Genomic DNA, 19,888 nt, shown 5'->3' on the forward strand with positions numbered 1-19,888 from the left:
AAGTGGTTCTTTTTTATAATCAAAATTATATTGTTATTTTGTTCCATTTATATATACAACATTTATATTGTCATACTATACCCCTACATTCCACCCATACAAGGAAAAAAACAAACTACAAATTACATCATTCCACAGAGAAAGAAAAGAGCAAAGAAAAAAGGACACAACCCCTCCACTTCTCCCTCCCCCCTTCCTCCTCCCTCTCCCCCCCCCCCCCAAATTCTGTGATCCCTCCCTCTCCTCCCTCCTTAACATTAATTATATTAATTTATTCCATCTCTTCCCCCTCAGTGTAAAAAACGTGATTATGAGATTATAAAGAACATTGAGTAAGGTTATCTGGTGAATTTCCGCCTTATTCTATTCATGACATTAAACACTGTGATCCATAATTATGTAATTTGTGTATGTGGGAAAAAAAAAAAAAAAGGTTAGAAATATAAAGTGAATATCCCCTTTATTCTCCTTGTGTAGTAAATCCCTTTAATTATATAATTCATGCATATGTGTTTAAAAATAGTGAGAACGGGACGTTCCCTTCCCTTCTAGTGCCCATGAGCTTATTAATGTGTAGATGTGTATATTTATTTTAACCCTCATTACCCCACACAAAAAAAAAAAAAAATTTTTTTTTTTAAATATAAAGTGAATTCCCCCTTTATTCTCCTTATGTAATAAAGCTTTTAATTCATAATTATATACTTCATGCATATGTGTTTGGAAAAAAAAAAATAGTGAAAAAGGGATGTTCCTTTCCTTTCAAAACTTCTAGTGTCTATAAGCTTATTAATGTGTAAATGTGTATATTTATTTTAACCCTCATTACCCCACAAAAAAAAAAAAAAAAACCCTGAGGGGAAAGCGAGGGGAGGGAGGAAAAAAAAAAAAAAACCCCAAGAAAAAAGAAAAAGAAAAAAAAAAAAAACAAAACATATCCATATAATCATATATTACCTTATCCCCCTCCCTCTTGATTAGCATTAGAGAATACAAATCACTATTTAAATCTTTCCTTCAGGGCTAATCTTCTTATTTCTTTAACTTCACGACTATACCACTTCTTCCTCCCTTACCCATTTATATTTCCCTCTTCTATTATCTCCTTATCGCACTGTTCCCAGTTCGCCCAAGTCATTTCAAATATCTTTTTTTGGTTTTTCACCACATGTATACACCTCTCCGCTTCCTTTATTATATTAACCTAGTTTCTCCACTCTATAACTGACGGTATCCGGTCCTGTCTCCAGTACTTTGGAATTAGTTTTTTTTTACTGCGTTTATTAGGTGTGGGGTTATACTGTCTCTATACTTTTTGGCAGGTCCAGGCTTTCCATGGAATAAGTATTGTATAGGCCCAAACTCCGGGGGGTCCGTTGTTGTTTTTTTAATCCAAGGGGCCACCAATTCCCAAAATGGCTTAATTATTGGACATGTCCACCATAAGTGAAGAAAGGTTCCCCCCTGTCCACAACCCCTCCAACACCTATCATTGGAAGCTGAGGAGATTTGTCCTATTTTTACTGGTGTCTTATACCACCTAGCTAGAAACTTATATGCCATTTCTTGCACCTTTGAGCTTATGGAGGTAGTAAATGTTAATGATATTATTCTATTGATTTGTCTATCTGTCCAAACTTGGCCCAGCTCCCTCTCCCATTCTCTTATAAAGTATGGGGGTTTCTTTTCTTGTTCCTTTATGATCATTCTGTACATCCAAGATAACGCACAGGCGTTGCCTCAATAAATATGAAAAACTATGGTCTCCTTGGCTCATCATTCCTGGGTTGACCCCCAGACAGCTCATCCTGATGAGAGTGTTACAATGCCCCACGAGCTAATACAGTGTTGGAGAACCACAAAAGTGTAGGGGCGGGGGGGAATTGGACTGCACAGTAGCGTACAGGACCTATGTGCTGACCACTGGACTCCAATTCATTTGGGTGTGTGGACAGGGAATGCTTTAACCACTTCCCACCTGGCCTATAGCAGAATAATGGCCAGAAGTGGTTCAGTTATCCTGACTGGACATCGGAATAAGTCGCGATCGCACGCCCACAGGGGCGCACAGAGTGGCGATCGGTGGTGTGGTCTCTTAGTCTGACACACCACATCTAGACAGAGACGGAGCCTAAGTGGAAGCTCTTTACCACGTGATCAGCTGTGTTCAATCACAGCCGATCACAGTGTAACAGGGAAAAGTCTCGCCAGGTAAGCCCACTAGGTCCCACCAGGTATGGCAATCATTGCCCATTAGGGATGGCATGCTGTGCCCATCAGTGATGCCTGCCAGCGTCTCTGATCAGTGCTGCCTATCAGTGCCATCTATTAGTGCCGCCCATCAGTGCCCACCAGTGCCCATCACTGCCGCCTATACATGCCCTCCAGTGCCACCTATGAGTGCCCATTAGTGCCACCTATCATTACCAATCAGTGCCGACTACGAGTGTCCATCAGTGCCACATATGAGTGCCCATCAATGCCACCTATGAGTGCCTATCAGTTCCACCTATCAATGCTGTATATCAGTGCCACCTATCAGTGCCCATCAGTGCTGCTTATCAGTGCCGCATATAAGTGCTACCTCATCAGTGCCAATCAGTACTGCCTCATCAGTGCCTGTCAGTGCAGCCTCGTCAGTGCCCATCAGTGAAGGAGAAAAATTACTTAAAATCAAAGAAAAACTTAAAAAATTAAAAACCCGAGAGGTGATCAAACACCACCAAAAGAAAGTTCTATTTGTGGGGAAAAAATGATAAAAATGTTGTTTGGGTACAGTGTAACAAGACCATGCAATTGTCATTCAAAATGTGAGAGCGCTAAAAGCTGAAAATTGGTCTGGGCAGGAAGGTTTATAAGTACCCGGTATTGAAGTGGTTAAGGGAAGGTGACATGGCTAACCTCGTAAAAGGCAAATACAACATGCTAACACAGTAGGGATGCTGACATTGTAAATTGTTTATCTATGTGTTTACAGATGTACGGAAATTGAAAAAGTTGTTTTTGCTTGTTTCTTACTATTTTTGTACCTGGTATTGTATTTGATCAATAAAAACCTCTTTGATTTAAAAAAAAAAAAATAGAAGGGTTAATTTACTAAAGGCAAAAAGGTGTTTCCGTTTACCAGATAATTTTTCACTTGGCTTAGTCAACGTGGCGACAATCCATAGATTACCCATTTACATGCAAGAATGCAAAATTACCCATTTACATGCAAGAAAAGGAACTTTATACTGGCACATGATTGGATGATGGAAGTCAGCAGATCTTCACCTCTGAGTTTACCATTGACCCAAAATTTGTCCCCTCTAGTGTTGAAGTTCCAAGCCACACAGATGTGCCTCCAAACCAAATGTTGGAAGTAAGCAGGGATACACCTCATACACTGAGGGAAATTCCCTTGCAAAGTGAACAGCCTGTTTGTATTTAGTAAATCTACCTCAAGGTCTATATTATAAGCTGATAGACTGACATTAAGGTTTGGACTGGATAAGAAATTTCCCTTTAATTTCATAGACTAGAAACTTCCAGTCAATGAAATTTCCAAGGAGACCACCAGAGATGACCTTCTGTACATCTTCTGGTGTAAGGGCGACATCCCACATATTTCACCAACCAAACTTTCCACCAAGAGTTTTGTTCCTCCCCCAGAACAATGCTGGTTTAGCTGCTATAAAAGACCCTTTTATTGAGACTCTTCTGGGGTACAGGTTCCCAGTAAATAAAACTTGGACAACGCCAGTGTTGGTGTCCCAGGTCATACAGATATGCCACCAGTTCAGTGAGGTCAGCAGAGCTTTGTCTCATACACTAAGAAACATTCTGCTGCAAAGTAAACAGCCTATTTGCCTTTAGTAAATCAACCACGAGGTGAATTTTATAAACTAGTTGCAAACATTATAAGCTGGCTGTATTAAGGTTTGGGCTGGATGAGAACTTCCCCTTTGATTTCATAAACTACAGACTTTAAATGAATAACATTTCCATGGAGACTACCATATATTACATTCTTTACATCTCTTGGTGTCAGGACATAATCCCACATGTGGACGTCACTTATTTCACCAACAAATGACTGAGAAGCTTCAAACCCTCCACCAAAACAGTCTTGTTCCTGTCCTAGAACAATGCTGGTTTCAGTCGCTATAGAAGACCCTTTCATAGAGACTCTTCTGGGGTAGAGTTTGCCATTGATCCATAGTTGGACCAGTCCAGTGTTGGAGTCCCAGGACACACAGATGTGCCTCCAGTCCAAAGACTCAGAGTCTGTCTTAAAAATAGTGTGTTCCTGGTTGATATATATAGAACAATTGTTTGGAGGCTGTAAGTAGATGAGAAAGGCATTGTCCTTCCCCGGAGTAGCAAGAGAGAAGGGAGTATAGGGGCGGGAAAGGTCGGTATAAGAACGTAGACAGACGCTGACTTTCTGCAATGGTCTTGTAATTGTCGGTCTTAGAATGACATGAGCAGTGTTGGTTCCTTTGGGGAAGACGAAGACTTTATTCTCCATGTCTAGGGAAGAAAACAGACAAAGATCATTACTGCTACATATAACAATCTATCTACAAAACAATTGGATACACTCATATATCTCAGGAAGGTCAGTATATTGGTTTTTGCTTTGTGTATATGTGGTTTTCAGATCCAGTAACTAGTGTGCCAATGTACCTTTAGTCATCTTTTTCAATTGGCCAATCAAGGGACTTTTCTACCACTGATGGAGTTTTAGAACAAGGAGCACACACAGAAAGAATGGATTTTGTATATAGATTATACACCAATCAGCCTAACATTATGATCACCCACTATAACCCATTGAGGCATGGGCTCCACTAAACTTCTGAAGGTACACTGTGGTATCTGGCACCAAACCATCAGTAGCAGATTCTCAAAGTCCTGTATGTTTTGAGTTGGGGCCTCCATGGATCAGACTTGCTTTTATAGTACATTCCACAAATGCTCATTTGTATTGAAATCTGAGGAACTTGGAGGCCAAGCCATCATCTTGAACTTGTTGTTGTATTGCTCAAACCATTTGTGGATTCATCAGACCAGGCCTCCTTCTTCCATTGCTCTGTGGTCGAGTTCTGATGTTCACGATGCCTTTTGTAGGCACTTTTGGCTGTGGACACGGGTCAGCATGGGCATCCTGATTGGTGTGTGGCTACACAGCCCTATACACAACAAACTGCTATTCAATAATTAATGTAGCACCCTGAAGTTTAGGCAGAGTGGCTCCTAAATTTACCTGCCAGGTATGCTACCTTGGGCAATTGATAGGGATCAATTGATTTCACCCTAAGTCTGGAATTGCTGCACTTCTCTCTTCTGTCACTAGATGGCCGGGTATCTGGTGACATTAGATAAGACAAGGGCATTGCAAGCACAGATTAAGAATGAATAGGGTATCTCAGCCAATGGGCAGGATTCTTCTTGAGTCCCTTGGCCTGCTGGGAGAGCCTATTTATTTGGGTGAGGTCTGGGTGGATGTGTGTCGTGCTGCCCAGGCTGCTAAGCCAGAGTTTGGGCCCACCCCGGGTGCATCTGGCTGCTAGGCTGTCTGAGGCTCTATCCAGAAGCAAGAGAGCAGCACAGGGTTGGGACTACGGCTTGCAGTTCAACCAGAAGTGCCGGTTCTGCCGGCCGGAAGACCTGTTGTGGTCAGAGATAGAGGGGAAGCTGTTGCCACTAAGGGACCAACCACTTTGTTACCAGGAACCACAGTGAGTATCTGAAGCAAGTACTGGAGCATTATTCTCACCAACCGGGGGCAGTGAAGAATTGGGAAACTTCAGCAGGTGCCAAGCCAGGGACTCAGTCAGGGAAGGTGACGCTGAGCAGTCTTATGTGCCAAGCCAGGGACCGAGCAGGCCAGTGAGGTGACGCTTGAGGAGTATCTGGAGTGCCAAGCCAGGGACCCAGCAGGGAAGCGGGGGTGACGCTTGAGGAAGATACTGAGTAGCTATATTGATATAAGAGCTCAAGGGATTCAGTGGCAGTGAATCAGCAAGTCTTATGAGAGAGACTGGGAGCTCAGAGAGTTGAGAATATATCAGAAGTGATTGTAGAGGACGTACAAGAGTTCATTACAACTTGTGTTAAAAACTGTTATAAGACTGGTGTCATAGGAGACACCAAACCTACACATGCAGATGTGGTGTCCTGCTGGATGCCATTCCCTGCATGACTGTCTACCTGTAGAGGTCTCGGAGTCTGCCAATTGGCATTGCAACTGCCGGGGGGTGTCCTGGCCCTAACCCTCTCTCCCACACTTTGTTCAAGAGAAAATAAATCTCTTTGCATTCAAGAAGTCTCTGGAGCCCATGAATTTACCTTACATTACACCCACTATGCCTTGCAACCCACTCTATACGTAAGGATTTCATCTATCCCTGGCTCTGGAGGTTCTCATTAGACCAAAGGAGGCCTGGGACCTCGCTACATTAACAAAGAGTAAATAGATAAGATGACAGACTTACGCAAATTTTTAGGCTGGACAAGAACTTCTCCTTTAATTTCATAGAGTAGAGACTTCCAACTAAGAATATTTCCATGGAGATCACCAGAGGTGACTTTCCGAATGTCTTCTGGTGTCAGGACATAATCCCACATGTGGACGTCACTTATTTCACCAACAAATGACTGCGTAGCATCAAACCCTCCACCATAAGAATCTTGTTCCTGTCCCAGAAGTAGGCTGATTGCAGTTTCAATAGAAGACCCTTTACTGGAGACTCCTCCGGGGTAGAGCTGTCCATTGACCCAAAGTTGGACGAACCCAGTGTCGGAGTCCCAAGTCACACAGGTGTGCCTCCAGTCCAGAGGCTCTGAGTCTGTCGTTAAAAAATTGCCTCCTTGATTTATATAATTCACATATACATTATAGCGACTTGGAGGGTAGAACATAATTAGTAAAGCATCAGAGCTTTTTGAAGTTGCACCAGACAAGAGACAATAGCCACGCGAAAGTTCACTGTAGGTATGTAGACAGGCGCTGACTTTCTGCAATGGTCTTGTAATTGTAGGTCTTAGAATGACACGATCTGTGTTGGTTTCTTTGGGAAAGACAAACATTTTACCCTCCAAGTCTAGGGAAGAAAACAGACAAAACTCATTACTGCTACGGATCAAAGCTTTAGATGATGAATAATAAACTCAGAATGTATTTATAGATGATAGAAAAGAAAAATGTATATACTCATATACTGTATATCAGGAAGATCATGTACATATATACATATATTTTTTTACATTTTCCATCTTCTCAGTTAGCCAATATAAAGGTATAATTATGTTAATCTCCAAATGGTCCTCCAACTGAAGGTTTCAGTTGTAGAAGTATAGAAGCCCTAACGCTATCAGGTGTCAGAACGGTTCAATGTAAGTATCCATATCTGATACTGGACATGTGCAATTAGTTTTGGTCCGAATGTAAATTCAAAACACATTTTTGGTTATTCGGAGATTCGGATTTGTCTGAATCTCCAAATGAAATAGTAACAAACTTTGTGAAAATTTGCTGAAGTTAGTTTTGTTTATTTGTCTTCGAACAAATTCCATATTTTTTGGAACAATTCGCATTTTGGTTGAATAAGGATCGACAAGTCAAATTCTGTGTGAAGATAGCTGGTTGTTAAGGAGCGGGCTGGGAAGCCGGAATGCCAAGTCCTTAACAACCGAAGACTCTTCAGCTGTCAGCGGGCTGCCCCACTGAGAGCTGAAACGTAAACAAAAGAATGCCGGCTTTAGAATTTTCAGTAAAAAAACAGCGTGGGGTCCCCTTGTCAATCCATACCAGGCCCTTTGGGCTTGCAGGAAAGGAAAGAGGGGGACGAGTGAAACGGACGCCCCCCCCCCCCATGGACTATAACAGGCTCAATGCCCTCAAAATGTGGCCTTGTTGATGGGGACAAAGACCCCTTCCCCACAACCCTGGGTGGTGGTTGTGGGGACCTGAGGGTGGGGGGGCTTATCAGACTCTGGAACAAGCCAGATTCCACCCCCCCACTACTTAAATGACTATAGGGGAACATAGTACCCCTACCCATGCACCAAAAAATGTTAAAAAGTAAATATGTTAAAAAGTAGATAAGATACAACACAAGTTTTTGACAATTCTTTTATTAACCACTTAAGAGCCTATTTTTTAAATTTGTTGTTCACAAGTTAAAAACATTTTTTTTTGCTAGAAAATTACTTAGAACCCCCAAACATTACACACATTACACATTTTTTTTCTAAGACCCTAGAGAATAAAACGGCGGTCGTTGCAATACTTTCTGTCACTCCGTATTTAAAGTGCATTTTTTTTGAAAAAAGTACACCTTTTTGAGTGAAAAAACAAAAACAACAGTAAAGTTAGCCCATTTTTTTTTATATTGTGAAGAAAAATTTTACGCCGAGTAAATTGATACCCAACATGTCACGCTTCAAAATTGCGCCCTCTCGTGGAATGGCGACAAACTTTTATCCCTCAAAATCTTCATAGGCGACGTTTAAAAAATTCTAAAGGTTACATTTTTTGAGTTACAGAGGAGGTCTAGGGCTAGAATTATTGCTCTCACTCTACCAATCGCGGTGATACCTCACATGTGTTGTTTGAACACCATTTTCATATGTGCAAGCTTGGCGGGATGGGATGCATTAAAAAAAAAAAAATTCTTATTTATTTTACCTTTTATTTTATTTTTTACACTGTTCTTTTTAAAAAAAAAATGGTGTCACTTTTATTCCTATTACAAGGAATGTAAACATCCCTTGTAAAAGCATGATAGGTCCTCTTAAATATGAGATCTGGGGTCAAAAAGACACATCTCATATTTACACTAAAATGCAATAAAAAAATAATAATTTAACCGCTTCCCTACCAACCGCCGCAGTTATACTGCGGCAGGTTGGCTCCCCTGCGTAAGCCGTCGTAGCTATACGTCGGTTCGCGGGGTCGTGATAGCAGGCGCGTGCGCCCCCTGCACAGCGGGGATGCTGATGCTCATGGCCGACAGTCGTGATGACCACCGGCCACGAGTAATCGTGAGCAGGAGAAACAGAACAGGGACGACTGTGTGTAAACACACACTTTCCTGTTCTGTTCTGACAGAAGTGACAGATCGTGTGCTCCTATTAGCTAGGGACCACGATCCGTCACTTCCTGTAGTTAGTCTCCTCCCCCTTCAGTTAGAATCACCTCCCAGGGAACACAATTAAGCCCTTGATTGCCCCCTAGTGTTAACCCCTTCACTGGCAGTGACATTTTTACAGTAATCAATGCATTTTTATAGCATTGATCGCTTCATTAATGCCAATGGTCCCAAAAATGTGTCAAAATTGTCCGATATGTCCGCCATAATGTCTTGCGGTGAATCCGCCACAGAGACCACTTTTATCTTGAAGTGGACCGCCAGTTGAAGAAGAGGATACCGGGGTTATGGCAGTTAGCTGCTGCCATAACAACGGTATTCCTCTTCAAAATAGCTACATAAAACGGCAGCGGGCAGCCTGGAAGTGGTTAAAAAGTAAAAAAAAAAAGTCCCCCGATGTACATCCAACCTCAATTACGACGCCTGCCGCACCGCTGGACCCGAAAAAAGAAAGAAAGAAAAAAAAAACCTCTGGTCTCATCGAATGCTCCCGCTGACTGCCATTTCTTAAATAGCTAGGGGCAGAGTCACCGAGGATGTCAGTGGGTGAGCCCCACCCTCCTTGTGATGTCACCGACCGGGGCATGCTGGATAAATGGCAGGTTGCAGAGCCATCAGTCGGCAGGGAGCGTTTGACGAAGCCGGAGGTCTGATGGTGCAGCGGGCTTCGTGATTGATGATGGATCTACATGGGGGGGGGGCATTGATTTTTTCTTTTTTAACAATTAATATAAATATAATTTTGTTTTGTGTCTTAATTCACTTTTTTGCACTTTCTTGATGGATGGGTAGGGGTACTATGTACCCCATACTCATTCACATAGCTGGGGGCCGCCTTGATAAAGTGGGCTTCCAGATTCAGATAAACCCCCACAACCACCACCCAGGGTTGTGGGGAAGAGGCACTTGTCCCCATTAACATGGGGACAAGGTACTTTGGGGTGGGGGGTAAAAGTTAAGGGCATGTGGTCTGGTATGGTTCAGGAGGAAAAAAAAAAAAAGGAAAGGGGTATGGAAACCATCCTCTGTAATTGAACAGCTGGCACTCATCTACTCACCCTAATACAGGGTGGGGCTCAGTGGCCAAAGATACATGGAAAAATATATACATCTATACCAAAATCAGGCATAGAAAAAGATGCCACATAAAGAGCCACAGAGATATAGTGTCTAAAAAATACAACTCAGGTGTCAAAAAAGTATAAATTTATTTAAATGCTAGATAAAATATCCAAATATGCAAGAACATGAATACATGAAAAATCTCCACTGTGCACCAAGGGAGAGGCGGGTGATTACACTTGACAAAATCCAGAAAACAATATTTTTAGAAAAATCCAACGGTCAAGATAAGTAGTCTAAAATGCTTTGGGAGAAACGGCAGGAAGAAAATGAGGAGCTGGATACAAGCTGGTAAAGTTCCACCTCAAAAATCCTGATCAGAATAGATCCGGAGAACAGGAAATAAACAGGCATCATATCAATCAGATATGAAGTCAACCCAAATTCCAGCAGGGGGCACAATTGGCAATACATATACCTATATTATGATCTACCTTATCCGAGTAACTAGGCCGAAGCCGCGGCCTCGCCCAAAAAACTCATGCCCGCAGCGCCTCGGGACCGGCGTGGTGAAAAAAAAAATCCAAAAAAATCGATTTGCTTAAATTTTGAATCGATTTGACCTCTCAACTCAATTCAAGATTAAAATCGATTTTTTTCCCAGCCCTACACTGCAGACAGTGGACGTGATGGTAATCTGTCATATTTCATTTTCTGTTATCCATTAGGCTGAAGAGATCAAACTGTGTCCAGGCAGCTAAGCAAGAGATCACTCTATTATCCTGCTATTACCTGTGGGATTTGTTGCGGTATACACCGCATCAGACTTGAATCCCGTCCCCCAGGGTGGATAGGGAGTGATAAAGTAACTGCATACAACTTGAACAGGCGTGTGGATAGCCGCTGGATACAATAGCCTGGATAGCCATGTCCCGCACTCTCGTGCCAAAGATCGTCTGTGCCGTGAATCCCAGACGGTGATGCAGCAGTGCATGGAGCATCAGACATTCAAGGGTGAGTGTGACGTCAGCGCGTTTCACAGGGGAAACCCCCCGCTTCTTCAGGACGCACTGATTACTTACCTTGACCGTTGGATCTTTCTAAAAATAATTTTTTTCTCATTCTTTTGAATTTTTGACGTGCTGGATTTTGTCAAGTGTAGTCACCTGCCTCTCTTACACTACCCAATGATTTCACAGTGCTCCAAATGATCCTTAATTTGATTCATGTGTAGTGTAGACGTTTTCATATCTGTCTGTTTGTCTGTACGTATTTGTTTGGACCGATTGCTCACCCCTTGCTCCCCCCTCCTTTCCTGGCCTGCCAGGCTGCATGGTCAGATAAGGGTCTGGTATAGATTTTGGTGGTGACCCTACACCGTTTTTTTTTTTTTCAAAATGTTGGTATTTCTCTTAAAATCCATACAATACCCAAAGGGCCTGGTATGGATAGAGGGTTTTTTTTTTTTTCTATTGCCGGCATTGTTTACATTTCAGTTCTCAGTGGAGAAGCCACCTGTGCCTTTATCACTAATGAGTTTTGGCTACAACAGCAATTCAAAATCATGCACTGTTCCTACATTCCTTTTACATTCTCAAACAATGAACTGCCTTTATTCCTCCAACTATCACTGATGTCAAGATAGAACTTTCTAGGCTCTTACACAAAGAAAAACTTAACTTGGCCTTCTCTCCTCACAACCTTTCCCCGGGTTCTACAACAAATGGGACTCTTACATCTCTGAAGTATTGCTAGCCTTGAAGATCTTCTCATCTGGGCCCCTTTCACTGGACAGTGGGATTGATTGACCTGCCCTACAACCTTCTCCAGAAAGCTTGACCCTGCAGTTCTACCTTCTTACTGCTCATGTTGTCAGACACTGGTACCTCATGTAACTTGCTTCTTTTTATATAGCTATAGTGATGTTTTTATATTCATTACCTCTCCCCACCTCTGTGTTAAGTGCTACCTATGTCAGTGTTACCTAAGTGCTACCTATTCCACTGTTTTACCTCCCTTTTGAAAAAGTACTTGATATCTCCTGAGCTTCATGATAGCTCCTCTTATGTAAGATCCCAGCCTTGGATCCCAGTTCCCCAATGCCTTCCCACCCTATATCCCTCCCCCGACCCACCCCCCATTCCGTCCCCTTCCCTCCTTTTGTCAATAAGTATCTTTCATTTACTATTCTTTGGGTTATTCCCCACAGATTTTTGTAAATTTTGTTCTTAACCCCTATTCTGTATTTTGGAAATTTCAATAAAGTATATATATAAAAAAAAATGTAAAACATTTATCAGATAAAGCTCATCATAGAAAGCACAGATGTAATGTGAACATCCTAATGTCCAACTTTGTTTTTTGCCAATATAAAACAATCATTTGTAGCCCAGCATTAAAAAAAAAAATCATAAAACTCTGGATGCAATACTGACCTCTTCTTGGTGGTGTGCGCCACAGACTCATTATTACCCAATTCAGTGCCCTTCAATACATGAGCTAAACGTTGGAGTAAGACCACCCGCTGCCACCAAAGAAGATAGAAAGGACGTGTGATGTCATTGAATTATTATATACAAGCTTTTGCACTTTTTTTTTTACTCTGTTAACCATAAAAAAGTGCTGAAACTTTTTGAAGTCCCCTCCAATTTTTTTTTAATAAATGGATTTGGGCTTTAAGCACGCAGTACTGGATATATCACTCGCTCATTCTGAGGGGATACAGGCAGCAATACAAACATGACATAGGGTCTAACTCTTCCACAAGCTACCCAAAAATAGGAAAATGTTTCACCTGGAGTTCTAATTTAAAAACCTGAAGGATATTTTGGGGAACTTAATACTTTTAGGTTGTTTCTGGTCCCAAAAGGTCCATGCAGAGAAATGCTGCACAATACTCCTGGCATCCAAACGTATTCAATATCAGCCCATAACTCCACTTACTGTAGATCTTATGCCCTGTACACACGGTCGGACATTGGATTTTTTCCGACGGATGTTGGCTCAAACTTGTCTTGCATACACACGGTCACACAAAGTTGTTGGAAAATCTGATCGTTCTAAACGCGGTGACGTAAAACACGTACGTCGGGACTATAAACAGGGCAGTAGCCAATAGCTTTCATCTCTTTATTTATTCTGAGCATGCGTGGCACTTTGTGCGTCGGATTTGTGTACAACGGATTTTGTTGTCGGAAAATTTTATAGCAAGCTCTCAAACTTTGTGTGTCGGAAATTCCGATGGAAAATGTGTGATAGAGCCTACACACGGTCGGAATTTCCGACAACAAGGTCCTATCACACATTTTCCGTCAGAAAATCCGACCGTGTGTACAGGGCATTACTGAGTGATCCAAATGGACATCTGAGACAATTCCACCCTTAACAAGTCATCTGTCTCAGTATGGCTGAATTTAGGTCATGGCTCACACCTCACCCAGACCCCAGGATTTCCTATGGAACACAGTGATCTAAGGGCTGTAATTCAATGAGCAGAGCATTAAATGAGTAAGTGGAAATACCTCAGCTCTTCCTTGTGGAACCTCTTTAAATAACAAAGAGATGGAAAAGCAGAGGAGCATTTGAATAGCATAAAGCATGGAATATTACACATCACTGGTTTCCGCTAGCAATACGTGTATGTAGGTCACCTACCTTCCTGTGCAAGAGACACAGGGACCACCAACAGCAACACCAGCACACCCAGCTCCATCTCCCTCATTAACCTATAAAATGATTAAAAAAAGGTTATAATGGTAAAATAGTAATCAGTGCTAAGTAATAATTCAGCATTTGTTTAGTAGTCAAAGAATGGGACTATATGGCCAAAGGTACCTGGACATCCTCTTAAATTAGTGGAAATGGCTATACAATTCACAACTATTGCAAACTCAGATGTATAACTGGACAAATGTACATTCTACATCAACAAACATGACTTGTCACAGTGACAGTGAAATCATCGTAGTGAAGAGCCCACTGACTGGCACCATTACAGGACACCATCTCTGAGGCTAAAGAGATCTTCAAATGCCTACCCTGCTGGTACGACTCAGTTATTAGGGAGTGATGTGGGCTGTGGTCAGCAACAGTTCAATTTTGATAAACTTAATGGGTGGAAGGAAATAGTTTTCTTCACCCATGAAGCATGGATGAGAGACTCCCAATGTTTGCTTTCCAATTTCCTGACTTATTCCCTGGACAAAGCAGACATTGAGCACCCCCACCCCACCCCACCTTCCTATAGCATTGCAGGAGCAAGTGTGCTTTTTTTTAAAAGCCATCCTTGCACAGTGCGCTCTCTTTTACCCTATCCCAGCAATGGCTGAGCTCACTGGTGACCTTCCTTCTAAGGGTGTTGGGTTTCTGGCTGTCATACTGATCCTCTGGCTTTAATGTTGTTGGTCACTAACCAGATTTAAGAATTTGCAGGATTTCAGATTTTTGTCATCTTCTACCTATCCAGGACAATCAAACATATTCAGCTTAGTGTGTTACCTGCAATCTCTATGTACGGTGCTGTTGGTCTGGCTGAAGCCTTCTCCCTTTGTCCAGTCTCAGCGCTCAGAAGATCCTCCTGGTAATGGTGAGATGAGAGGATGGAAGGGTGTTATAAAGTCTCGTCCTTGTTAATAACTCCTCCTCCGACCTCCATCTGCGGGATCACAATTTTTCAAAAATGAAACTACAGAAACAGAGCCTCATTGTTCACCACAAGGACATCAAATAAAAGTTAAGCAATGTGTACCGTTATCATGGTGATAATTTAATCTTCTCTCTGGTTTCTTGATTAAACATCTCAGCTATCTATGGATAAACACTGCAATTGAACTAAGGTCAGGGAATTTCCCAAGAAAGCAAATAAAATATATCTCTATATCAAATATTCATTAATGGGATCAATATTTTTCGCAATCTGACGGGACTTCCATAATGTGTAATCTATTTTGTTGTACTTCATAAACTAATAGTATCCAGCCCAGAAGTACATAATAATGCACCATCCAATACTATAGCAGCCCTCCTGTCAGTCCATAGTATGACCGGCTTTCATATGGTTAAAAACATATGAAAAACAGATGAAGGACAATTGGTGGTGAAAGTCCAGAAACCAGGTGGGGGTCCTAGTGGTAAATAATAAAGCGTGAACCGTACACCAAGATCCAAAAACACGTGCAACACACTCCCCAAGGGCTTCACATTCACTAGAAATAAGTATATCTTAAGCCTTGAAATACTCAAATAGCTGTCATCTGAATCGCTGGTAGGGTCAAAGCTGCATGTCACTTCCACAGGTACTGATAAAAAAAATAAAGATGAATTTGGTGTGTGGTTGTCAGATTATCACAGATCAGTCATATTTTAGGAGACGTTCTTTGCTCATGTCCAGTGCAATGGAATTCAGTTCCTGGATGCAGTCTGCTCTGTGTACCTGGCACACCACTCGGCCTCTTCACAACCTCCCCTCAGATGTTTTCTCTCGCTCTTCCGGGTTACTTCCCAACTACGTGACGTAATCACCAAAGTCCGCTTGCTATGGGGGCCCCCGTGCATACTTGCGCCTTAGCCCTGCTTTGTGTGTCCATTCTTAGCTAATCACCTGGCTACACACTTCTCCCACCAGAGAATCTTTGGTCTCCAAAGGAGGGACAGAGTCCATTGTCATAGAATGTCCATACCTTTAGATTACCTTCAATAAACAGCTAAGAACAAACTTAAATTAATATTTACACAGAACTAACTGGTTTACATTGGCATAGAAATTTGACAATGGAACCGTCTACAACTTGTCCTAAGGAGCATGGTTATCTTGCTCATAAGTCACCAATATTGGGATGGCCCACCTAGATGTGCCAGGGGGTGGGTTTGAGTTGCCCTCCCCTAAATCGGTAGTGAGCCACGCTCTGTGTTTCCATATGACACACAGAGTGTTGCTCAGTCCCACCCTCCCTCTCTCCTCACTGGCTGTGATTGACAGCAGCGGGAGCCAATGAGGAGGCAGAGAGCCAGGAGAGCAGTTTAATTAACAAGCATGTCATACTTACCTCCCCTGTGCAGTGGTTTTGCACAGAGCAGGCCCGATCCTTCTCTTTTCGGTTTCCCCCGCCAGTACTCCAGACCCCTCCCTCCTGCCGAGTGCCCCTAGAGCAAGCAGCTTGCTATGGGGGCACCCAAGCAGGCCTGCTCCCAAGCCGCTGTTCTACGTGTCCATTCAAACACAGAGCCCTGCCCCCGGTTTTCTTCTCATTTGCTCATTGGTTGTTGGCCCCCACTGCTGTCTTGGCCAGTGAGGAGAGAGAGTCCCCGGAGAGCCAAGGCTCTCGCCCACATTTGCTGGATCGAAATGGGGCTCAGCTAAGTATTAAGGGGGCTGGGGGCTGCTGCACACAGAAGGCTGTTTACCTTCATGAATAGAATGCATGAAGGTAAAAAAAAACACACAATATTGGTATAATGAAAAATATCAGCCGTGAAAAAAATCACTCTGATCCTAGCGCTCCAATGGATACAAAAAAATTTGATGCACTTCTAGCTGCCGTTATAAGATGAAAACACAAATAAATAATTAATACTAGTATACTTTCTAAAAATAGAATAGTAATAACAGCGCTTGCAAAGAATATTCATTCAAAGCTGATAATACATCATTAAGTGCTATGACTTTTCCTTATTAATTTAAACTGTTATACTAGTGCAGTTAAAATAAACGCCGCCAACTGTAGTATAAACATTTAAAAAGTCTTAATCGTTGAACGGATTTAAAACAGTAATAAAACATGCAATAAATGAATAGATAAAACTAAGTATATCAATTGAGAGTTCAAAGTCTCATGTAATTCAAAATAAAAATGAGCACTTCCTGGTGTCCTGGAAAATTTGCGGCACATAGGATGTACATCAAAAGGTGATTTGGCCCATGCATAAGTGAGATGGTAATAGCAGGAAAGGCTTCTCTATAAATCCGATGTACTGTCCTTTGGGATGGTATACCTTCACCATATCACCTCGTGCCCAAACCCCTTTAGAGTAAATGCTTACCAGAAAACTGGATTTATACAGGCCTCAGATCTCCTTAATTCTAACGGGTCGATCTGGAACCGCTGCTGATCGTACTTCAATATACTTCAGGTTATTCACTTATCACCAAGGCATCATGAAAGAACAATAGGGGCGACTCTCCATAGTGCAATATTGTTTATTATCAGAAAAAAGTGTCCTCTCCCTTCAAGAAATATACTTACAATAGTCACAATTAAAAAGAGCCTATCACATCCTTTACGTCTGCTCACCGCTGGTCGGAGTATTAGCCTACCGCCCACCTCGATGAGTCCCGGGATGACGTTAGGTGTGTAAAGCTGTAGGGTCGCGTGGTCACGCCCTGACGCATTTCGTCATTTCGTCTTCAGAGGGCGTGGCCACGCAACACGACTCTACGTTTTATATAGGCAACAAAGGCGGGCTCTATCAAGATCATCATCTCAAGCATCAATGATTAGATTACCGCCCCTTTGTTGACGGGCGGGAGCTGAATCCCAGCATCCCATCCATCTGCAATGCCGCGTACACACGGTCGGACTTTTCGTCTACAAAAGTCCAACGGACGCTGACGGACTAAAGCTGGCTGGTAATCCGATCGTGTGTGGGCTTCTCCGGACTTTCAACGGACTTTTTTAGCCTCAAATCCGACGGACTTTAGATTTGAAACATGCTTCAAATCTTTACGTCGTAACTACGACGGACCCCGAAATCCGCTCGTCTGTGTGCTAGTCCGACGGACAAAAACCCACGCTAGGGCAGCTATTGGCTACTGGCTATGAACTTCCTTATTTTAGTCCGTTGTACGTCATCACGTACGAATCCGTCGGACTTTTGTGTGGTCGTGTGTAGGCAAGTCCGTTCGTTAGAAAGTCTGCCGCAAGTCCGCCGAAAGTCCGCCGGAAGTCTGTCGGACAGGCTGTCGGACTTTTGTAGCTGAAAAGTCCGACCGTGTGTACGCGGCACAATGGTTCTTTCTGTCTCTGCCATGATCAGTCAAACTTAAATCTGCCTTAACCTACCTGGTATCAAGCATAAATATATATTAGCAATATCCTGCACAAAAATTAAAAGCAGTTGCAACAATCATCAAACTTTGATTATTTTCCGTTATTCCTGCGTAAAAAGTTACCTTCTTGCTGGTGGAATTGGTAAGTGTTCAAGCAATATAAAAGAACGTCTCTATAATATTACAGTGATATATCTATAGTCACAACGTCAATGAAAGCGTGCAACGATAAATAGTACTCGACAGAAATAAAATAACATTCGGCTTATGCTTTAGGGGAAAAAATTTCCAGTCTACTGGGCAATTCCCACAGGATCAAAATCGAGGTTCTGCATGGAAGTGCCCAAACTTACCCCAAAAAAAAACATCCGTAATAAATATTTAAAAACCATTACAACACTGCTAAAACAGTTGCCAAAAAGTTATAAAAATAAAGATTTTTTCAAGACCATTTCAATCTCCCTCCTATCCCTCCTATCCTCATTCACGGTGATAGGTTTAATACATATGGCTATTCAAGTATGGACAAAAAACCCCAATTGAAACGTTTATAGAGGGTATATGTAAGGGCATCACCCACGATGGTTACAAAATATCCCCAAGGGACAATTCACTTGCATACGTCGCAATTGCACTTTCGATATCGACTATGCCACTCAAGCAGAACTCATAAAAATGTGATTTGTGGAAAAAGGGTATAAATTGCACCTGTTGGAAAAAACGATCAAAGAGGTGGGTACAGTAGGTCCACACAAGATTCCTACTTAACCCCCGTAGTCAAACCACAAGACTCGAAACATGAATGGGGTTTTATAAGTAGTTACCATGAGCAATATCGAGAAATTTAACACATTGTTAAAAAGCATTGGACCATCTTATGCATGGATAAGGTATTGGGAAATGTTTTGCCAACAAACCCACCTTTCATATATAGAAAAACCAGTTCTTTCGGGGATCGGGTGGTCAAAAAAATCAAAAATGTTCTGGGATCGAGCGGGCTTTTATGCCTGCAGAAAATGTAAAGCATGCCAGCAGGTCACTACCCATCTGAGGGGTCTGACCTCTTTTACATCAGCAGCTAATTGTAAACATTTCCAAATAAAAGAATTCATTACATGCATGTTAAGGCATGTTGTGTACGCCCTAGAATGTCTGTGCGGCCTGATGTATATAGGACGCACAAAAAGAACATTAGGCAAAAGAATCTCCGAACATATTTACAACATCCTTATTGGCTTTAAAGTGGAGTTCCACCCACTTTTACAACTCTTCAGCATCCCTCACTAAACTGTGCACTGTAAACGAATTGGATATTTTTTTTTTTTTTTCTCAGCACCTCCTGTATATATGCTGTATTCATTTTTCACTTCCTCCTCCCTGGTCGTGGCCCATCGCATCATTTCCTGTTTGCAGTGCCTTCTGGGAAGGGGCGGCAACTTCCTCTGACACTGCCGTTGCCATGGAAACCTGACCTGAAACCTATTACACGGCTTGTGGTGCACTGAGCATGTGCGAGATCTGCAAGGATGAGATCCAGGAAGACATACAGTCTGGCTTCAGATGCCCACACTTAAGATGGCCACGGCCTGCTGTAAGTTTATAAAATAACAAACTACTGCTATAAACTAACAAAACAGACCTTAGT

The 19,888-nt window shown here is 42.2% G+C and overlaps 1 protein-coding gene across 1 annotated transcript; it reads right to left on the reverse strand.

Annotated features, from left to right (window-relative positions):
* Positions 1–413: 413 nt before the first annotated feature.
* Positions 414–14,820, reverse strand: LOC141133784 (serum amyloid P-component-like). Its single transcript, XM_073623340.1, has 4 exons — positions 14,697–14,820; positions 13,854–13,924; positions 6,480–7,088; positions 414–4,512 (listed from the first exon to the last, which is right to left on the reverse strand). The coding sequence occupies exons 2-4, from the start codon at positions 13,918–13,920 to the stop codon at positions 3,914–3,916; spliced, it is 1,275 nt and encodes a 424-aa protein (XP_073479441.1). The 5' UTR covers positions 13,921–13,924; positions 14,697–14,820; the 3' UTR covers positions 414–3,913.
* Between the last annotated feature and the right edge of the window lie 5,068 nt (positions 14,821–19,888).

Source organism: Aquarana catesbeiana, linkage group LG03, assembly GCF_042186555.1.
Source record: "Aquarana catesbeiana isolate 2022-GZ linkage group LG03, ASM4218655v1, whole genome shotgun sequence".
Taxonomy (NCBI): Eukaryota; Metazoa; Chordata; class Amphibia; order Anura; family Ranidae; genus Aquarana; species Aquarana catesbeiana.